A 17994-nucleotide genomic window follows, 5' to 3' on the forward strand; every position below is an offset into this window, starting at 1 on the left:
GACTCAGTCCTCCTGCAGCCTCTTCCGTCGCAGGCCCGCCCCCGGCCGGCCGCGCGGGCATGCCGGGAAATGTAGTTCGCGGCCGGCCCGAGGCCGCACTAACCTTCCTCTCGCTGGGCTTGCGCCCCAGGCCTGAGGCCCATCGGCGGGTACGGGGTGTTAGCGTGGTCCTCTGATGAGCTCGCCTCAGCGCGGGTCCCCCGATAACGGCCCACACTACGCACCCTTCTCGCAGTGCCGGCGCAGCCCCGGACGCCTCTTCCCCTGGCCTCGCGCCGCTGTCTTGCTCTCTTCGTGGGACTTCAGCCATGTCCCGTCGACTAGTGTCCCCGGCCCCGGGGCCGCACCCAGCCCTCAAGCTCTGCGGGCTCCGAGCTGCGCAGCCGTCGCCGCATATACACCATCCGCCCTGTGGGGCAGGTGCACTGCTCAGCCGCAGGGCCGTGGGCCCTCACCCACGGCACCAGGGCACACCCGCGGCCCTCCCCGCGGACCCGGCGGGCACTCGGGCACGTCTCCCTCTTCAGGCTAGAGGGACCACCTGCGCAGGGCCCGGAGCGCCATTGTTGTGAATGGAGGCTACAGCGTGCTCCTCGGGGACCTTCCTGTCCACCTGCAGGAGTTAGATCGGGAGAGGCAGCCCTGAGCTGTCTCGGGACTCCCTGTCTACCCTGCTCCCCAGTCGGCTCCATAGAGGCAAACTGGCGCTGGGTCAGCTGAGCCGTGCTGTCTGGAGACCACATAGGAGGACCCAGGCATCACCATAGACTCTGTGGCGATGTGGGAATGTGCTGGGGTGGGGGTGAGGGGGCACTTGGTGACAAAATCAGATTACCAGGCCACTTTGTGACCTGTGACATTTGAAAAACAAAAAGCACAACGTGAGAGGGTGCTTTTTTTTTTTTTTTTTTTTGGTCAGTTTTCCCTTAACTCCTTTCAAGGTGTGTTGGACGTCAGCGACTGTGTTGGCTAGTGACTTCATTTTTGCAGAACCGGGTGGCGAGTGACAATCTTTGGTTGGCAGCTGTAATTTGCCGCCTCTCCGGTTCAGCACCTTTGCCTTGAGCTTATCCTGCACCTGCTTTCTGGTGGGAGAAGCCACAGCCTCGGGGATCCCGCCACACCCCAGGAATGCTGGAGACACTTGAGCAAGGGCGGCGGACTGGAGGTGTTCCTAACTCAGCAGCACCTGGGAAGTCTCCCCACCCAGGGAAGCCCAACCCTGAACCCCTGGTGGCGGCTCAGCTCCAAACCCAGGGCTGTGTTCAGAGCTGCTGTGTCAACAGAGGCGCCTGTGTGCTCACGTCCTCCTCACTGGGCTCCGCCCCACCTGTTCCACCCCAGAACCCCACCCAGAGTCACTGCTGAACCAGTTCAGCCACAGGGAACCCCAGGAGCACGGCTACGGGCAGGAGGATGGACTATAATCATTGTGGTGTGCAGCCTGTAGGGCTTCCTGGAGGAGGTGAAGATAACCTGAGGAGGTAACCTCAGGAGGACCCTGAGGTTAGGGGTGGTGCTGCTGACTGCAACTGATGCAACCACCTGGTTGGTCTGCTTTCAGGCATCTGGGCACAAGCTGCCCTGGGCCAGCAGAGGGGGCCCAGAGCTGGGGGGGGGGGCGGTCAGGGGTAGGGGCTGGTGGGGGGGCAGGGACCCCACCCCCGGGCAAGGCAGCCTCTAAAGGGTCACTAAAACTGTCTTGATGACTGCCTTGGATGCCTAACAGAAATTAGACACCTGGACAGGTGCCCCTTGAGCCTCTGCTTCCTCAGCTGTAAAATGGGCATCTCCTGTCCTTCATGACTGCTTCCAGGACTGGATCTCTGCCTGAGGGGCCCTCAGCAGGCCCCGGGGCAGCTGTTAATGTTAATGGGACAGCATGCAAATATCTTTCCATCCTGAAGCAATGGATGTTCCCTTACCGCCACCAGGCTCCTAGGGTGCTCTGAGGTCAGAGTCCAGGAGGAGCAGTGCAGGCCATAACAAAGATTTAGCAAATCTACATATCCTCTGTACCCAAGTCCTGCTGGCCGGGTCTCCATTCTAGGCGAAGGCATGATGCAAAGGACACAGGTCCTGTGGAGTCAGCAAGCCCTTATCTCTGGGAGCTGGCCTGGGGCTCAGAGCTGGGCTCTCCCATGGGACAGAAACAACTTCAGAGAACATCCGTGTTGGACCAGGGCACTCCATGACCACGGTGGCTCAAGACAATCACATCTGAACACAGACAAGACATGAATGTGATGTGGCCCAAACCTCAAAAAAAGATGAAATACTCGCTTCCTGGCTAATGGGAGGGACTCTGGTCATTCACCAGACGTGGCTGTCCTCCTTCTGGACAAGATGTATTAAGATGCTATACTAGGGACTCCCCTGGTGGTTCCGTGGTTAAGAATCTGCCTTCCAGTGCAGGGGATGTGGGTTCAAACCCTGCCGGGAACTAAGCCCATAGATGTTGGGAGGCAACTACTGAGCCCATGCACTCTAGAGCCTGTGCTCCACAACAAGAGAAGCCACTGCAAGGAGAAGCCCAAGCACCGCGATGAAGAGTCATCCTCACTCTCAGCAACGAGAGGAAGCCCACGTGCCACAACAGAGACCCAGAGCAGTTAAAAAGAAATACAACTTTTAAGTGATGCTGCACTGGACTGAACAATGTTCTTCCAAATTCTGACCCCCTGGAGCCCACCACATGATCCCTATTTGGAAAGGTCTTTGTGGATGTCATTAATTAAAACTATGTCATATTGGATGGGATCTCCCAGGTGGCACTAGTGGTAAAGACCCCGCTTGCCCATGCAGGAGATGTAAGAGATTCGGGTTAGATTCCTGAGTCAGGAAGATCCCCTGGAGAAGGGAATGGCTACCCACTCCAGTATTCTTGTCTGGAGAATCCCACGGGCAGAGGAGCCTGGCAGGCTACAGTCCATGGGATCGCCAAGAGTCGGACACGATTGAAGTGACTTAGCACCCACATATGCATGTCATATTGGATAGGGTGGGCCCTAAATGGTGTCCTTATAAGAGGAGAAAAGACCCAGAGACACATGGGGAGAAGGCCATGCCAAGAGGCAGGCGGAGACTGGAATGATGGAGCTAAGAGCTGAGGAGCTGGGAGGATCCCAGCTGCACCAGAAGCTTAAAGAAAGGCCTGGAAGAGTCTCTTTTTCAGAGTCTTCATGGTTTCAGATATCTGGCCTCTGAAACTGTGAGAAAGGAACTCTGTTGTTTTAACTCCCCCTGCCCCGCCTTGTCAGTGATCCTTTGTTACAGCAGCCCCTGGAGACTCACAGCCCCCACGCACACGCCGCTGACCCCAGAGCCCTTTGTAAGGCCCGCCTCCTGAGACACCTGCACTGAGGGCTGTGAGCTCTCCCTGCTGAAACCCACTTGTTCAGCGACATGTGTGTCCCCTCCAGCCTCTGGCCAGAGCATCTGCTGGTGACAGCAGCCCCAAATGCTGGGGTTTGCTTGACTCTCCAAAGTGGGGGAGCCCCAACAGGAAAACCACAACCAGATGCTCCTGGGGCCACCCCCAGAGCGTCTCCAGGACCCTCGCTTCCTGACCCCAGCAATCTCGGCAGGGCGCTGGGTGACAGGTGCCCCACACTGGCAGCGATTCCCCCGCCCCCCCGGGGCATAAACCAACACCTCAGCCTTCATTATCTCTAAGCACACAGAGCAACCTCACACGGGCCTGACGCTCCACTAACGGGAGGGAGGCTGCCGCCCGGTGTGCCCGATGGCGGGAGTAATTTACTGTAGCGCCACTTGAGAGCTGGCATATTGGACCTATTGATTTTCCCTGGGAAGATCAATACAGGGTGCATGGGGACAGGCAGGGCCACCGCCTTTGGAAAAGCAGAGCCCATCTCCCGGGGGCCGAGGCCTGAGAGCAGAGGTGGGGGCAGGTGGGCCCAGGGCTGTGAAGGCCCTGTGCCGCCCATGAGGGGGGCCGGCTGGGAGCAGGTGCCGGGGGGCCTGGCAGCCTGAGCACCTTGGCCCCCGGCCCACTCAAGGGTGCCAAGGGTCAGGGGGCTTGGAGGCCACTCCTTTCCTTGGCTCGAGGCCCCCTCCCCGGTTCAAAGCCAGCAGGGACTCTCTGCTTCCATTGCCCCATGTCCCTTCACCCCACACTTGGACCCTCCACCTTCCCTCTGTGAATCACGGCCGGTAGGGTAACCCAGGGCCGCCTCCTGCCTCAGGGTCCTTCGCTCAGTCAGTCCTGCTGGGTCCCTCTGCCAGGTAAGGCTTCGGCAGTTCCCAGGGGGAGGGAGTGGGTATCCTTGGGGCCATCCCTCAGCCGACCACGGGGTGCCAGCTCCCGGCTACCTGGGTCCTTGCCAGGCCGTCTCCTCTGCTGGAGTGCCTTCACTCCCCCGGCTCGGCTGGGGAGCCCCTGCCCCCTCAGCACCCGCAGACCCCCTCCTTCGTGAAGCCCCCCTCTGGTCACATGGCAGGACCTTCTCCAGGGCACGGCTGCACCTCACATTCCTTAGCCCTGGCCCCCTCAGCTAGGGGCCCGGCACAGGCGAGGGCTGGAGACAGACCCACAGGCCCTCCTTGGGCCTCCACTCAGATTGCACTGCCCTCGCCACCCTGCGGGGCTGACCCAGTTGCCCCGGGGACTCCAGCCCCTTCCCAGGCCTGGGCCCTGGCTGTTCCCGACAGGCAGCGGTGGGCACTGCTGGGTCTGGGCAGATGCTGGGGTCCGGGCCTGGGTCCTGGGCAGGTCATGGAGGGCGCTCCTTGGGGCTGTGTCTGGGCAGAGAGGGACCCTGGGGTCCCAGCCACCCTGGGCAGCCACTGGACGCCAAGCTCCAGTTTTCCTTGGCTGCTGCAAAGGCCCCCCATGGGGCGGGTCACTGGCCTGGCCTGGGGTGGTTCACGGCCCTAGGGTAGAACTTCGCATGTCCTGTCACTTCCCTGAAGCCAGGCGTTGGGCCCTCCAGGTGGCGGAGAAGTGACTGGAAGCTTTCAGTGGGACAAGTCCCCTCACAGTCCCCACTAGGACCCCCGTCGGATGGGAGGAGAGCCGCCCCCTTGGAGGGGGCACTGGAACCTGGAGCTGAAGGGCCCAGGGAGGAGGTGGACAGGTGAGGCCTGCAGCAAGAGGGAGGTCTCGGGCCGTCAGTGGTCGTGGGGCCCAGGCTGGGAGGGGCTGCTGTCCTGTGCTCGGAACCTGGCCCCCGAGCAGCAGAGGCTTTGGGAGACCCCCCCACCCCCAGCACTGGGGCTGCTGTCCGGGAGGAAAGCACCCAGCTACGCCCATGCGTGGTGGGTGACGAGGTGGAACTGTGTCCCCCAAACCGTGTCCACATGGACCTCAGAAGGGACCCTCACGTGGAAGGAGGGTCAGTGGGGTGAGATCAAGTCAGGGTGAGGTCAGGGGGACAGGAGTGGCCCGCAGTCCCGGGACAGGTGTTCTCGAAAGAGCAGGGAAGCTCGGACAGGACACGGGTGGGGTGGGGCGGCCCTGTGATGAGCGGAGGCTGGGAGCCTGGGATCACAGGCGACACCAGATGCCAGGAGGGAGCGGGGCCTCGGGAAGGACCTTTCACTTCGGGCTGCTGGCCTCCAGGGCTGTGAGAGTCTCCCCCAGCTCTGCTCAGGCCCCCGGTTTGCTGGGAACTGACTGGGCGGCCCCGGATGTGAGTGCAGCAGCACATGAAGGGGGCAGGGAGGATGGGAAGATGCTGGGGTCCGGGCCTGGCTCCTGGGCGGGGCTTTTGGGGTGGCAGGCCTTCTGGGGTCCTGCTTGCGGTGTTGACTGTAACCGCCCAGGAGACGTGGTGGGACCCCTGGGGCTGGAGGGGCTACCAAGTCCCTCGGAGGAGGACCCAGATGCCAGAGAAGGAGGTGCCAAGGGCGAGGCCCTGGGGGTGGCGGGGGCTCCTCGGGGTTTGCTGCACATGCACCTGCAGCTCTGGAGCGGTGGGAGGTGGCGGGAGCGGCCCGGCTGGTGGTCCCTGGCCCTCCTGGGCTTTCAGGGCCACTGTTGGCCCAGAGCCCGCTCACCCAGGACGCTGCGGAGGCAGGATGTCCTCTAGAGAAGGCTACTCCAGAAGTCAAAATAGCATGAAATTTAATTTTCCGCCTATTTGACAAGGCTGGGTCTGGGCCCCAATCAGCGGCTGAGATAAGGGTCCTCCGCCGGGTGTGAGCCAGCTGGGCGAGCGGCAAACACTCCACCATCCCCGGGCAGGCTGAGGCTCCCCCCGCGGGGCCCTGGTTGCCGGGCGCTAAAGCAAACGGGCTCTATTTGCCCAGTCTGCGATGACAATGCAGTCATCAAATATTTGCTGGCCTGGCCGGCCACGGAGCTCAGCTATAAACGCTTGAGCCCAGGTGGAGGTGGGCCTGCCCAGTGGGAGCTGCAGGCTGCGGCAGGTAGGAGCCAGGCTGGGCGGCGGGCGGGCGCGGGTGGCAGAAGAAGGCTGTGGGCTCCTCTGCCCAGGTGGTCTCTGCAGACCACCCACCCACTGGGAGGGGTCACCAGCAGGGTGGGGAGGGCCGGGTCACTGAGGACAAGCCCAGGCCAGGGGGAGACAGGACACTCGAAGCTCGACTCCCCACCAGCGGCCATCCGTACCCCAACACTGGGGCCATGGGACACCCAGGCTGTGAAGAGAGACCCCAGAACTGCGAGCAGATGGCAGGGGAAGGGGGCGGGGGAGGGGAGCTCCCTTGACTCCGACTCCTCGCCCCTCCCCCACGCACAGCGTGGTTTCCTGAAGCTGGGACCCCTCCCTCTCTGAACCCCTTTCCCTTTCTTCCTGCCTCCTGCCAGGGCGCCCACCAGGAGGCCTCTTGGCCAAGGGCTGGCCCGCCTGGCCTCCCTGAAGCAGAGGAGCTCGGCCTGTCCCGGGGTGGGGGCCTCCCGCATTCAGAATCAGCTCCCTGCACCCACCACCCTGCCCGCAGCCCCCCTTGGCCTCCAACCTGTCAGTGACTTCCCCAGTCCTGCCTGCACCACCTCCCCACACCTAGCCTCAGGCTAGGGACACTCGATGTGACCCCCCTCCTCCCCACAGAGAGCACAGGGAAGCCTGGGGCAGTGGGGGTGGAGAAATGGCTCTGCCCTCCCCCAAAGGCCCCCCAGCGTCACCCTCATGGCCCCTGAAGCCCCCAGACTTCAAGGGACAGAGCAGCTGGGTCAAGGCGGCCAGGCCCAGCCTCCCAGGCTCAGCACTGGCACCTTAGGCACAGGGGACCCTGCCAACCACAGACACTTGCGGGGGCACCAAGGGGGGCCCCGGCCCGTCCTGCCCCGCCCCGGGGCAGATGCCGTGTCAGCCAGCCTGTGTGTCAGGGGCCACAGCAACCCTGAGCTGGGACAGAGCTCTGCGGACCCCAAACCTGCCGGCAGCCCAGCCTGGCCAGCTCCCTGCCCCCTGGCCCGCTCCCGTCTCTGAGGCGCTGTTTCAGGGGCACTGTTGCCAGCACCCCCCACAGGGGAGGATGAACCCGCCCCTCGGGGTGACTGCAGCCTGCACGCCCCCTCCCGCCGCGCCCACCCACCCGCAGGCCACCACCTGTCTCTCCCCAGACATCAGCCATCCCTGAGCTCGGCACCCGCCCCAAGCCTGCAGTGGCCCCCCTAGGGGGGCTGGGGCCCCGACCGCTACCCTGTCCCCTCTCTGCCTCCCTCCACAGCCGGCGCCCACTGCCCCAACGCTCCGCGAGGAGATGGCCGCGAGAGTCATCCGGCCGCTCTGTGACTTCCGGCTGCCCCTGCCAGCCCTCCGGCCCTTCCCGCCCCCGGCCCCGGAGCCCCCAGACACTTCCGAGGAGGAGGAGGAGGGGGAGGAGGAGGAGCTGGAGACTGAGGGGCCAGAGGGCCACAGCCCAGCCCCCCGCAGCCCAGGCTGGGCCCCTGAAGTGCTCCCCCAGGACCCCAGCAGCCCGGAGACGCCGCTGCAGCTGTTGCGGTTCTCGGAGCTCATCAGCGGTGACATCCAGCGGTACTTTGGCCGCAAGGACCGGGGGCAGGACCCCGATGCCTGTGACATCTACGCCGACGGCCACCCGGCCAGCAGCTCGGCCAGGGAGCTCTCCTGCGCCGACCTGGTGCGCCCGGCCCGCGGCGCCCCCCCAGAAGACCATGAGGCCACCGAGCCCGGGGTCTGCTCCCCGGGGTGCCCCGAGGGGCAGGCGCATGGGCCAGGCCTTGGCGGGGACGGGCCGCAGCTGCTGGGGCCCCTGGCCGAGCTCTTCGACTACGGGCTGCGGCAGTGCTCGGGGCCCCAGGCGGCGGGCGGCCGGCGACTCAGGCTGGAGCGCAAGTACGGCCACATCACCCCCATGACCCAGAGGAAGCTGCCCCCCTCCTTCTGGAGGGAGCCGGCACCCAGTCCCCTGGGCCTGCTGCACCCCGGCACGCCCGACTTCAGCGACCTGCTGGCCAGCTGGTCGGCAGAGGCCGGGTCTGAGCTGCTGGGCGCGGGGGCCCCGGGCCTGGAGGAGGTGCAGCTGGCCGAGGCCTAGTGATTGCTCGAGGGTCAGTGTGGGGTGAGCCGAGGGCACCAGGCGTCTGGACTTGCTTTCCTGCTGAACTGGAAGGAGCCGGGGGACCCCCAGCCACGGCAGCCACCAGGACTTGGACCAGCTCAGGTGGAGGCTCCCCAGGCGAGGGCAGGGGTGAGCCAGGGCTGCCCAGGGGCTCTGCCCATAGGAGGGAGGGCGGGGCAGGAGCTGCAGCCCCTCGGAGGTGGGGGCTCGAGTCTACACACTGTGGGCGAGTCCCATGTCCCCCAGGCCAGCCCCCGAGGTTCCAGCCGGTGGTGTAGGGCCGCCCTCTGCACTGCCCAGCCGGCTGGCCCCAGGGCGGCCCCTCCTTGCGGTGCCCGCAGCACGCCAGGGCCAGCTACTTGGCTGAGGGCTTTCTGGTGGGGCGGGGAGAGGGTGTCCTCTCGGTGCGGAGCCAACACCTGGGGGCCACAGTGCTGTGGGAGGGAGGCCCCAGGGAGCCGTGGGGCCTGGGCTCGGTGGCTCTGGCTGGAACAGGGGTTCTGGAAGTCTTGGAAAGACCCTCTTGGTCATTTCTCTGCTCAGGGCCTCCTGACCGCCCCTGGGAGGGAACTCTGGACTCCGACAGGAATGGGGCGGGCACATTTATTTCTGGGGAATGGGCAGGGATGAGAGTCGGCGGGCAGGCTTCTGGCTGAGGGGCTTCTCCAGGGCTGCACTCCCGGGCGTCTGCTGGGATGCCAGATTCATGAGAACCGCCTTCCACTGTAGCCACCTGCCCAAGACACGGCTCAGGCCCAGGGCCCACCTCCATCCCCTGCCCTGAGGCCTCCCGTGAACCCAGACCTGCAGGCGCTCTGGAAGGCGGCTCCCGCTGCCCACCTCACGGCCTGATACACGCCCCAGCGGTTCACAGGGACCACGTCGTCGGGGGCCACCTCCTTGACAAAGAGCTGCTGCCGCTCCAGGGACGTGGGGCCCCTCCTGCTGCCCAGCGTCGGGGCCCAGGGGCCCTCCTCGCTCCACAGGCGCAGCACGCTCTCCTGCAGGGTGGCCATCGCCTCCGCGCGCTGTGGACACGGGAGTCGGACTAGACGGGGGGCCGCCAGTGGGGATTATCTCCCTCTGGACAAACCCGGGCCTTATCTGCTGGGAAATGCGGCTTGGGCCAGACACGCACACAGACAGACGGCTGCGCAGAAAGGAGAGCTAGGGGGTGGCCGGGCTGGGGGTGGCGAGGGCAGCAGGGCATCAGGCTCCGCACAGAGGAAGGCACGGGTGGCCCCCTGCAGGCCTGGGGGGCGGGAGCGCCCAGCTCGGGGGCCTCCTCTCACCAGCTTGGTTTCTGTATTAAACTTGAGATTCTGGATGGTCTTGTTGTCCTGGATGCTGGTCTCCAGTTTCATCATTTGGTTCTGAAACTAAACACGGCCCCCCATTTGTGGGCACGGACGCAGGGAGTCTGCAGCCCCGGGGGGCGGCCCCACCCCAGCCATTTGGGGCAGGAGGCACTCTCCCACAAGAGGGTCCTGGCCCCTGGGTGGGAGCCGGGAGCATCACTCTGCCCAGTGACAGGGCGGGATTCAGCAGTTCTCAGGGCCGCTCTCTCCCGTGTGGCCGTGGACATGCCCCAGCGTCCAGGAGTCCACGTGGGAGCTCCCACTGGTACTCCCAGAGGCCGAGGGGTGCAGAGCCAGCAGCAGGACGCCTGGCTCCATGAGCCTTGCCCCACCCGCCAGGCGGCGTCCTAGATCTGAGCTTCCCTGGTGGGGGGAAGTCTGTGTGGCCCCTGCCCCCGCCGAGTGTGCCAGCCCAGGGTACCGTGGCCAGCTTGCCCTGGATCTCGGCGATCTTGCGCCCGGGGTTGCCCTCTCTGAGCAGCTGCACGGAGGACAGCAGGGCAGCCAGCTCCTGCCTCACGGCCTCGACCGCCAGCTCTCTGTGGGCACAGAGGCGGGGCTGCTGGGCTCTGGGAGGGCCCGCGGGGGCACGCAGAGCGGCAGGGGGAGGAGGCCCTGGGCAGGGCAGGGGCGCTCAGCCTTGCCGCCCCTCCGGTGGGCCCTGGGGGGTCCCCAGGAGGTGACAGGGGGATGGCAGCCCCCAGCAGGACCCAAGCCCAAAGCTGGGCCAGGTGGGGCTAGGGACAGCCACAGGGGCAGGGACTTGGGGAGGATGCCCACCGTCAGGAGGCCCTGGAGGCCACAGGTGGTGCTAAGATGACTGTGCCCTGCTGGGGGGGAGGCGGGGCAGCCCTGCCCTGAAGGCCCTGCCGGCCGTGTGGGAGCCGGGCCTCACCTGGCTGTGGCCTCGGCAGAGATCTTGCAGTCCGAGTCGCTCTTGTGAAGCACACACTTGTCAGTGACAGCCTCTATCTGAAACGTGGAGCGGGCGGGCAGCTCAGGGCGGGCACGGCGGGAGGGGAGGCCGCCCGGCCCTCACCCACCTGCTGGGGCAGGTGGTCCAGTCTCTCCTGCACCTCCCGCAGGCGCGCCTCCGCCTCCTCTTGACAGCGCGTCAGGCCTCCCCGCCACCGCTGCTCTGCGGCTTCCCACTCATTCTGTGTCTGGGGGGGGCACCAGTGAGTGGGGGGGGCATGGGCGGATGGACAGACACGGTCGCCCCCACACAGCAGAGCTCCCGGAGGGCATGGGCACCCGCCCCAGGTCTGCGCAGGTCCACGCTGACTGGACACAGCCTGGCCTGGCCCACGGCGGGCCCGGAACTCCGGGCAGGGCCCCAGGCTGCGCAGAGCACACCCCTAACATGGCCAGGCCCGGCTCCCTGCCCCAGCGGCCCACGAGCCTGTGCAGACAGGGACTGAAAACAGGCAGCCCGCCCCACCGCCAACAGGTGTTCACGTGTGCACACGTGTTCACAGCAGGACTGAGGGCATCAGAGCGCAGCAGCTCAGTGTCCATCCGCTGACAGATGGACAAGCTGCGGTCCGTCCACGGTGAGATGTCACAGCCGAGAAAAGGAGGCACGTGCTGACACACAGCGCGGATGGACCTCGGACACTGATGCTCAGCGAGAGGCACTCACAGAGGCCACAGGGTGTTCGGTCCCATTTATGTGAAACATTCAGAGTGGGCAGATCCACAGACAGAAGCAGATCAGTGCTTGCCCGGGGCTGGGGAGGGGGAGTGTCCACGGACACACGGGGGTCCTTCAGAGGGGACGAAAGGTTCTAGAATGACCGTGGTAATGCTCGTACATCTCTGAATGCACAAAGATCCACGGAATCACATGCTCTGAAAAGCTGGACTGTGCGGCCTGTGCCCTGAACCTCAATAAAGCTGTTAGAGACAGAAGACGGAGAACCCCAGGGAGGAGGCTGCTGTGCTGGCCGCTCTGTGGAGCCTGTGCGCTCTGGGCCCGGGGCCGTGGGGCCAGCGGCCAGGGCGGCGGGGCCCCTCCTATCTGGGACACTCGCCTCCCGCAGCCGCATGCTCAGTGTCTGCTCCTGCAGGTCCAGCCGCCAGCTCAGGGCCAGGAAGTGGTCACTCAGGTCCTTCACCTGCCTGACCAGCTCAGCCACGGACACCTCCAGGGCCTGGCTCTTCTCTCGGAGCTGCGGGGGGTGGGGCTGAGTGTGCCATCTGCCCCGAAGGGGGACCCTGCGAGCCTGCCCCCCGCCCGGCCGCCTCACCAGCTCCAGGGTGCCGTGTGTCTCCTGCTGGGCCAGCTCCCCGGCCAGCTGCATGGCCTCCAGGTTCTCCTGCAGGTAGGTGGCCAGCTCCCCAGCCCGGCTGTCCTCCAACTGCCCCTTGGCATCCCTGGGGGTGGGTGCCACTGAGAGAGACTGACCCTCAGCCAAGGCTGGCCCCCAGCCTGGACACTGGACCAGGGCCACTGGCTTCAGAGCCTTCCAGGAGGCCCCAGGGACAAGATGATGGGTGTCATCCCAGGGGCCACTAGACTGGGCAGTGTCCACCACCACTCAGAGCACCCTGCGAGGGACAGGCCGGGGTGTTGAGGGGAGCCCCCACTACAAGGCTGCCCCTCTGCCCTGGGGCACCATGCTAGGAGGACACCCGCCCCACCCAAGGGCCCACTCAGACACCCACCAGGCCTTCTGCTCGGCCAGCAGGACGCGGTTGAGCGACACCTGGTTCTGCTGCACGAACTCAGTCAGCTGGACCACGGCCTTGTCCAGGCCCCGGCACTGCTCCAGGAGGTGGCACTCTTCCTGCTGCCAGGTGGAGGGGGCCTGGCACACTGCCCCCCCAGGGCCCGCACGTGCTGTGCCTCCCACCTGGCCTCCCCACCACCCACCTGGCACTGCCCGTTCCCCCCACCTGGGCCTGTGCCTCCCTGCTGCCTGGCAACGTCCCCACCCCCTTGCCTAGCACTGCCCCCCCACCTGGCACCGCCCCTCCCCCGGCCCTGCCCCTCCCCCACCTGGCACCGCCCCTCCCCCTGGCACTGCCCCTCCCCCACCTGGCACCGCCCCTCCCCCGGCCCTGCCCCTCCCCCTGGCACCGCCCCTCCCCCACCTGGCACTGGTCCTGCTGGGCCCGCACGCGCTCCGTGTCCAGCTCCTGCAGCTGCCGCCACCTGCCCTCCAGCTCCTCCCGCAGGGCGCTCTCCGCCCGCAGCCGTGCACTCTCCGAGGCCTTCATCCTCTGCAGCGGCCAGTGGCCATGAGCCCGGGGTGTGGGGAGTGCAGCCGCCCCCCGCTCCCCCCTCAAGCGCCCACCTTCTCCAGGGCCAGGAAGCTCTTCTGCAGGAAGCCGCACAGCCTGGCCTCCCTCTTGAGGAAGCGGAGGCTCATCTCCTCCCCCAGCTTGGTCATCTGGGCCTGCGGGCAGGGTCCACGCAGTTGCCATGGCCATGGGCATCCCCCACGCCTGCCCCCTCGCCCACATTGCCATGCTGTACTCTGCCCATCCTTCTCTGTCAGAGGCAGCCCTGGTCCCTGCACCTGCAGGGCCAGGCCCGTCACACCCTCCAGAGGACGGCAGGCAGGCAGGCGGGGCCCTGGTCCGAAAGGGCTATGAAAGGGCCCAGGACACACGTGGTCCCCACAGTAACCCCCAGACCCCCGGGCCAAGGGACACGGCAGACAAGCCACTGATCCCACCCCTGCCAGGACCTCGGTGTCTGCTTGAGCACGGGCGCACACACGCAAACACGTGTACACACACACACATTCACTTGCACACTGCCCATCCTCATCCCCAGGCCCAGGGAGGAGGCCCTTCCCTTTCTCCCTCCATCGCTCCCTTCCTGACTCGCCAGGGATCTGGGTGCAGCCCCGCTCAGTGCCCCCCCTCACATGCCCACAGGAACGAAGCACCCTCTCCTTTAAGGCCAGGAGGGCCACCCCCAGTCCAGGGCAGGTGTGCCCTGAGCCCACACGGGCCTCCCCGCCCCACGCAGGCTGACCCAGAGCCAGGCTCGGCTGCTTCTGTAAAGAACCAGGAGGCAGACGGTTGGGTTAGTGGGCCCAAGGTCTCTGTCACAACCGTCCAGCTTCGTGGCTCCCGCGCCAGAGCAGCCGTGGGCAACAGTAGACAGATGACCACAGGCCGAGGAGCCCACTCAGTGCCCCGGGGTGCACTAGGGGAGCAGCGGGTCAGCCGGGGGTGGGGAACCCTGGGCCCTGACGCTGCCCGGAGCACCTGCCTCTTGATGGGGCCGGCACACCGCCCTCCCACAGGGCCGCGGTGGGGTGGCAGGCAGTGGGGCAGCTGAGCTATGCGGGCAGCAGCTGGGGACGTGGCGTGGGGCCTGGTCTCTATTTGCAAGCTGCAGAGGCTGGGCCAGAGGCGCACGGCCCCGGCCCCACCTTCTAGGCCACGTGCACTGGCCCAGCAACGGGCCCGCCAGGATATGCGTGTCCACGTGTCAGGGTGGAGCATGGGGAAGGGCCTCAGGGTACGAGCTTCTGTTTCCTGGTCCAGGGGCTGGTCCCTCGGGACGGGGAGGCGCTCGTGATGGACTTTCTGTGGGGGAGGACGTGCTCCATCTCATGGCCATAGCGGTAGGCGCCGGCCACAGGCAGCCACAGGGCACAGTGACCCGGCTCTTGTGACCAAGGAGCCGACATACAGAGACCCCTGTGGCCAGTGGCCACCATGGTGGACAGCATAGGTCTTGGGGGTTGGCCCAGGTCCAAACACATGGACAGAACCAAAAAAGAGCCAGGGAAAGGAAGAGCCCTCCAACAGAGGAGACGCCGGCTGGGAGGGGTCCGGCATGGACCAGCTCACTGGCAGCTCATCGGCCGCTCAGATGCTTGGGCCGGGCCTGGGCCTCCCGGGTACCTGCATCCTGGCCACCTGGTGGTCCAGCTTCTGGCCCGCCTCCTCCTGGCTCTTCTGCAGGGCCCCGCAGGCCACCTCGCGGTCCTGCTCCTCCTGCTTCAGCTTCCCAGTCAGCTCGGACAGCCTGGGGGCAATGGCTGCAGGTGACTGCAGCCCAGCCGGCCGGAGGGACTTGGGGGGCCCCAGGGATGCTGCGGGGGCCTGGATACCAAGTCCTTCTCAGGCCTGACCCTGTATCCACAGGGCAGAGACTGATCCACGGGCTGGCAAAGCAGGGGGTCCGACCCCGCCGGGGTAAACGCTCTCGAGAGGCCAGAAGCCCAGTACTTGTCCCCCCAGCACCCCCACCCCGGGATGGTGAGAGCTGGGCTCCTTCTGAGTGTGATGACGGGGGAGGGGAGGGGTGGGGACCCCGGGCTCGAGTCTCTTTTCCCCACAGAGGGCCCACAGGGGTTCTGAGGCCTCCAGTCAACCAGCAGGTTGGCACCCAGGGCACGGGGGACGCCTACCCTGCCATGGGACACCCCCACGACCACTCATCAGGTCCAGAGACCGCCTCCCGAGGGGCCCACCTGAGGCTAGTCTCCTGCTCGGCGCCCTTCCGCTCGGAGTCCTGGAGCGCCTGCTTCCTCCGGACCTGGGTCAGGGCCTCCCGGACTTCCACCAGCCTGGCACACAAGAGGCACCTCTGCCTGGAGCCTGGGGCCCGCCCGCCCCCTCCCGGCGGCCAGGAGCAGGCTGGGCAGCCTTCGGGGTGGGGGCCTGGCCAAGCCTCAGGCCCCTTCCTGGGCTCCCGGGCTCCCGGGCTCTAGCAACCAGGCCTTCTCGAGTGGAGCTGCGGACAGATTTGCTAACCCGAGCAAGACGCCACGTTGGAGGGAACCAAAGCCCGGGGCTGGGGCCCGCTGCCCGGGCAGCAGCGGCTGCTTCCCCAAAGACCCTCTTCCTCCCCCAGGCATGCTCCGTGAGTGGGGGGTACGGGGGGTGGTACCTCTTGTCCAGAGCCTGCATCTGGTTCTGCTGTTGTGGGCCAGGGAGCTGTGAGGCGGAGACGCGGGCTGAGTGCAGCCGGGGCCTTGGAGCTGGACCCCGGGGGTTGTCGGAGTGCTGGGCCTGGGCTGAGTGGGGTTCAGGGTCCAGGGAGGCGATGCCTCCAGGCCTTGGGACACGCCCCACCTGGACGGCTTCCTTCTCGGTGGCTGGAACCGCCTGCCGCGCCTCCAGCTGCAGCCTCTTCAGCTGTGCATCTTGCAGCTGCAGGCAGGCCCGCACCTGCAGCAGCTCCCGCAGCAAGCTCAGCGTGGCATGCTCGCAGCGGGCCCTGTGTCCCCGCAGGGACGCCACCTCAGCCTGCAGGCCGGCCACCCTGCGGGGCGAGGAGCAGGCCGAGTCGGCCGTCTGTGTGGGGTGGCAGTCCTGACTGCGAGGCTGCCCCGCCTGCCCCAGGGGCTCACCACTGCTCCAGCTGCTTCCAGCGCTTCAGGGTGCCCTGCTCCGGGTTGGATGCATCGGACGGCAGGCGGCTGCACGCATCCTTCTCCGAGACCTCCTCCGGGCTCAGGGACTCGGGGCTGGCCAACTCTTCCTCCAGGAGCCCCAGGTCCTCCGCGGCGATGGTGCTCAGCTGGGAGGGCGGCGAGGCCTCGGATGAGGGGCTGCTGTCTGTCCGCTCTACGAGAAGGTAACTTGGGGTTCGCCTTTGGGGCTGACAGGGGAGTTGCTCCCAGATGGACCCCAGACCCTGCCGCGGGCACCCGCTGCGCTCACCGTGGCTCATCCCGCTGGGCCACACAGGAAGGACTCACCGAGGGCCCAGGGAGGGCTCGGCTCTCGCCATCCACACAGGACGCTCAGGCTCAGAGAGGTCCAGGCCCCACCTGAGGACACACAGCGCTGGACAGCAAGAGCGGGACAGTGCCTGCCAGCCCGAGGGCGGCCTGGGCTGTGAGGGGACCTGGGGGTCTCACGGGGCACAGAAGCTCTCACCTGGCGGTACCCCCAGCTCCAGCCGCAACTCACAGCTTCACCTGCAGCTCCGCTTGTGGTCGGCCTGCTGCCAGGAGGCCTGGGCCTCGCGCCCCGCAGCGGCCCAGAGTCGGCCCCGGGCGTGGGGGTGAGGGGCAGGGGGGACGGTGGGGAGTCAGAGCCAGAAGCTCTGGGGTCGGGGGAGCACGTGGGGCGCAAAGAGGCCACCCTGCCCTCACATTCCTCCTTCCAGGACAAAACCAAGGTTGGAGGGCAGCAGGGCTCTGCCGGAACCTTCTCCTCAGCAGAACCTCCTGACTTCACGGCCCAACTGCCAGTGGAACCCGAGCCCTCAGCTTCCCCGTCCTGGTGAGGCCACCCCAACTGCCCACTCTCGGACGGCCCTGAGGGAACACCCCTCTGCCGGTTGGGAGAGTGGCCGCCGGCCGCTGGGTCAGCCTGGGAGCCCCTAGCCCGGTGGGAGGGGCGGCCTGGAAGCGATCACCTGCCCTCTGGCCAGGGAGCCTGAGCGGGGAGGCTGGAGGCCAGGGCCACACCGAGCACAGGTGGGCAGCCAGGCCGGAGGCACGGGGGCGACGGGGCGGGGTTGGGGCAGGCCACCCAGAGGGCGCGGCCGTAGGGGAGGCGCAGCCCCGCCAGGAAGGGCAGGCCGAGCAGACCTGCAGCCTGCTCTAAGGGGGTAACTAACATGCCCCCCGGCCCCTCACTCGTCAATGCCCGGCTATGGGACGGCGCCCGCCCTCTCCTCGCGCCTCAGCCTGCAGCCCGGTGCCGGGGAGGGGGGGGGGGGAGCCGCGTCAGGCTTCAGGCCCGTGTGGACACTCAGGGCCCCTCACCCCACCCAGGTAGTCCCCCTCCCACTGTTGCCAAACCTGCCCACGAGGGATCGGGGGGCTTCCCTGTGACAAGGTGTCTGTGTCAAAGGGGACCCCTCCCCAGGGAGCCCAACGCGGCGGCCACATCACACACCCTGGAGGCCGGCAGATGAGGGACAGGGTGGCACTGAGGGGCAGCACCCTGACCGAGTGGCCGTGGCCTGGGGGCCCCCGTGTGTGGGGACTGGGGCCGTGGTCAGGAGGCAGGGGGAGGGAAGACCGCCTTCTCAAAGGGCTCTGCGGTGGTCCCAGGAGCAACGTGGACGAGGATGTGGTGGCGGGGCCTACCCTCCCTGGGGCATAGGGTGGCCCCAGGCACTTCCCATCCAGGTGTCTCTGAGCCCCTCACCTGCATCCCCCAAAGATGTCCCCGCTGGGGTATCCCCCACCTC

The 17994-nt window shown here is 66.6% G+C and overlaps 2 protein-coding genes across 10 annotated transcripts; one reads left to right on the forward strand and one right to left on the reverse strand.

The window, feature by feature from the left end:
* Positions 1 to 5868: 5868 nt before the first annotated feature.
* On the forward strand, positions 5869 to 8495 carry PERCC1 (proline and glutamate rich with coiled coil 1). Its single transcript, XM_043915847.1, has 2 exons — positions 5869 to 6393; positions 7660 to 8495. The coding sequence occupies exon 2, from the start codon at positions 7693 to 7695 to the stop codon at positions 8488 to 8490; it is 798 nt and encodes a 265-aa protein (XP_043771782.1). The 5' UTR covers positions 5869 to 6393; positions 7660 to 7692; the 3' UTR covers positions 8491 to 8495.
* A 601-nt stretch (positions 8496 to 9096) lies between these two features.
* Positions 9097 to 17945, reverse strand: CCDC154 (coiled-coil domain containing 154). 9 transcript variants are annotated; one of them, XM_043915845.1, is made up of 16 exons: positions 16196 to 17945; positions 15918 to 16107; positions 15733 to 15779; positions 15314 to 15409; positions 14742 to 14865; positions 13172 to 13273; positions 12969 to 13097; positions 12540 to 12664; positions 12122 to 12248; positions 11906 to 12043; positions 10916 to 11035; positions 10768 to 10844; positions 10294 to 10411; positions 9807 to 9893; positions 9355 to 9542; positions 9097 to 9247 (listed from the first exon to the last, which is right to left on the reverse strand). In XM_043915845.1, the coding sequence occupies exons 1-16, from the start codon at positions 16516 to 16518 to the stop codon at positions 9118 to 9120; spliced, it is 2121 nt and encodes a 706-aa protein (XP_043771780.1). In that variant the 5' UTR covers positions 16519 to 17945; the 3' UTR covers positions 9097 to 9117. The 9 variants fall into 9 exon arrangements, 7 of the variants coding, with proteins under 7 accessions (XP_043771780.1, XP_043771778.1, XP_043771779.1 ...); XM_043915843.1 differs by having other exon boundaries at positions 11906 to 12248; positions 15733 to 16107; positions 16196 to 16412; positions 16509 to 17945; XM_043915844.1 differs by having other exon boundaries at positions 11906 to 12248.
* Positions 17946 to 17994: the final 49 nt, after the last annotated feature.

The sequence above is a fragment of the Cervus elaphus genome, chromosome 10, assembly GCF_910594005.1.
Source record: "Cervus elaphus chromosome 10, mCerEla1.1, whole genome shotgun sequence".
NCBI classification, from domain to species: domain Eukaryota; kingdom Metazoa; phylum Chordata; class Mammalia; order Artiodactyla; family Cervidae; genus Cervus; species Cervus elaphus.

Coding starts and splice junctions, on each gene's coding strand:
- CCDC154 (XM_043915840.1), bottom strand. CDS start 16,518: ATGAGCCACGGTGAGCGCAGCGGGTGCCCGCGGCAGGGTCTGGGGTCC. Junction 14,866..15,313: donor GAGCAGGAGACTAGCCTCAG/GTGGGCCCCTCG, acceptor CATTGCCCCCAG/GCTGTCCGAGCTGACTGGGA. Junction 9,543..9,806: donor TTAATACAGAAACCAAGCTG/GTGAGAGGAGGC, acceptor CCGTGTCCACAG/CGCGCGGAGGCGATGGCCAC.
- PERCC1 (XM_043915847.1), top strand. CDS start 7,693: ATGGCCGCGAGAGTCATCCGGCCGCTCTGTGACTTCCGGCTGCCCCTG.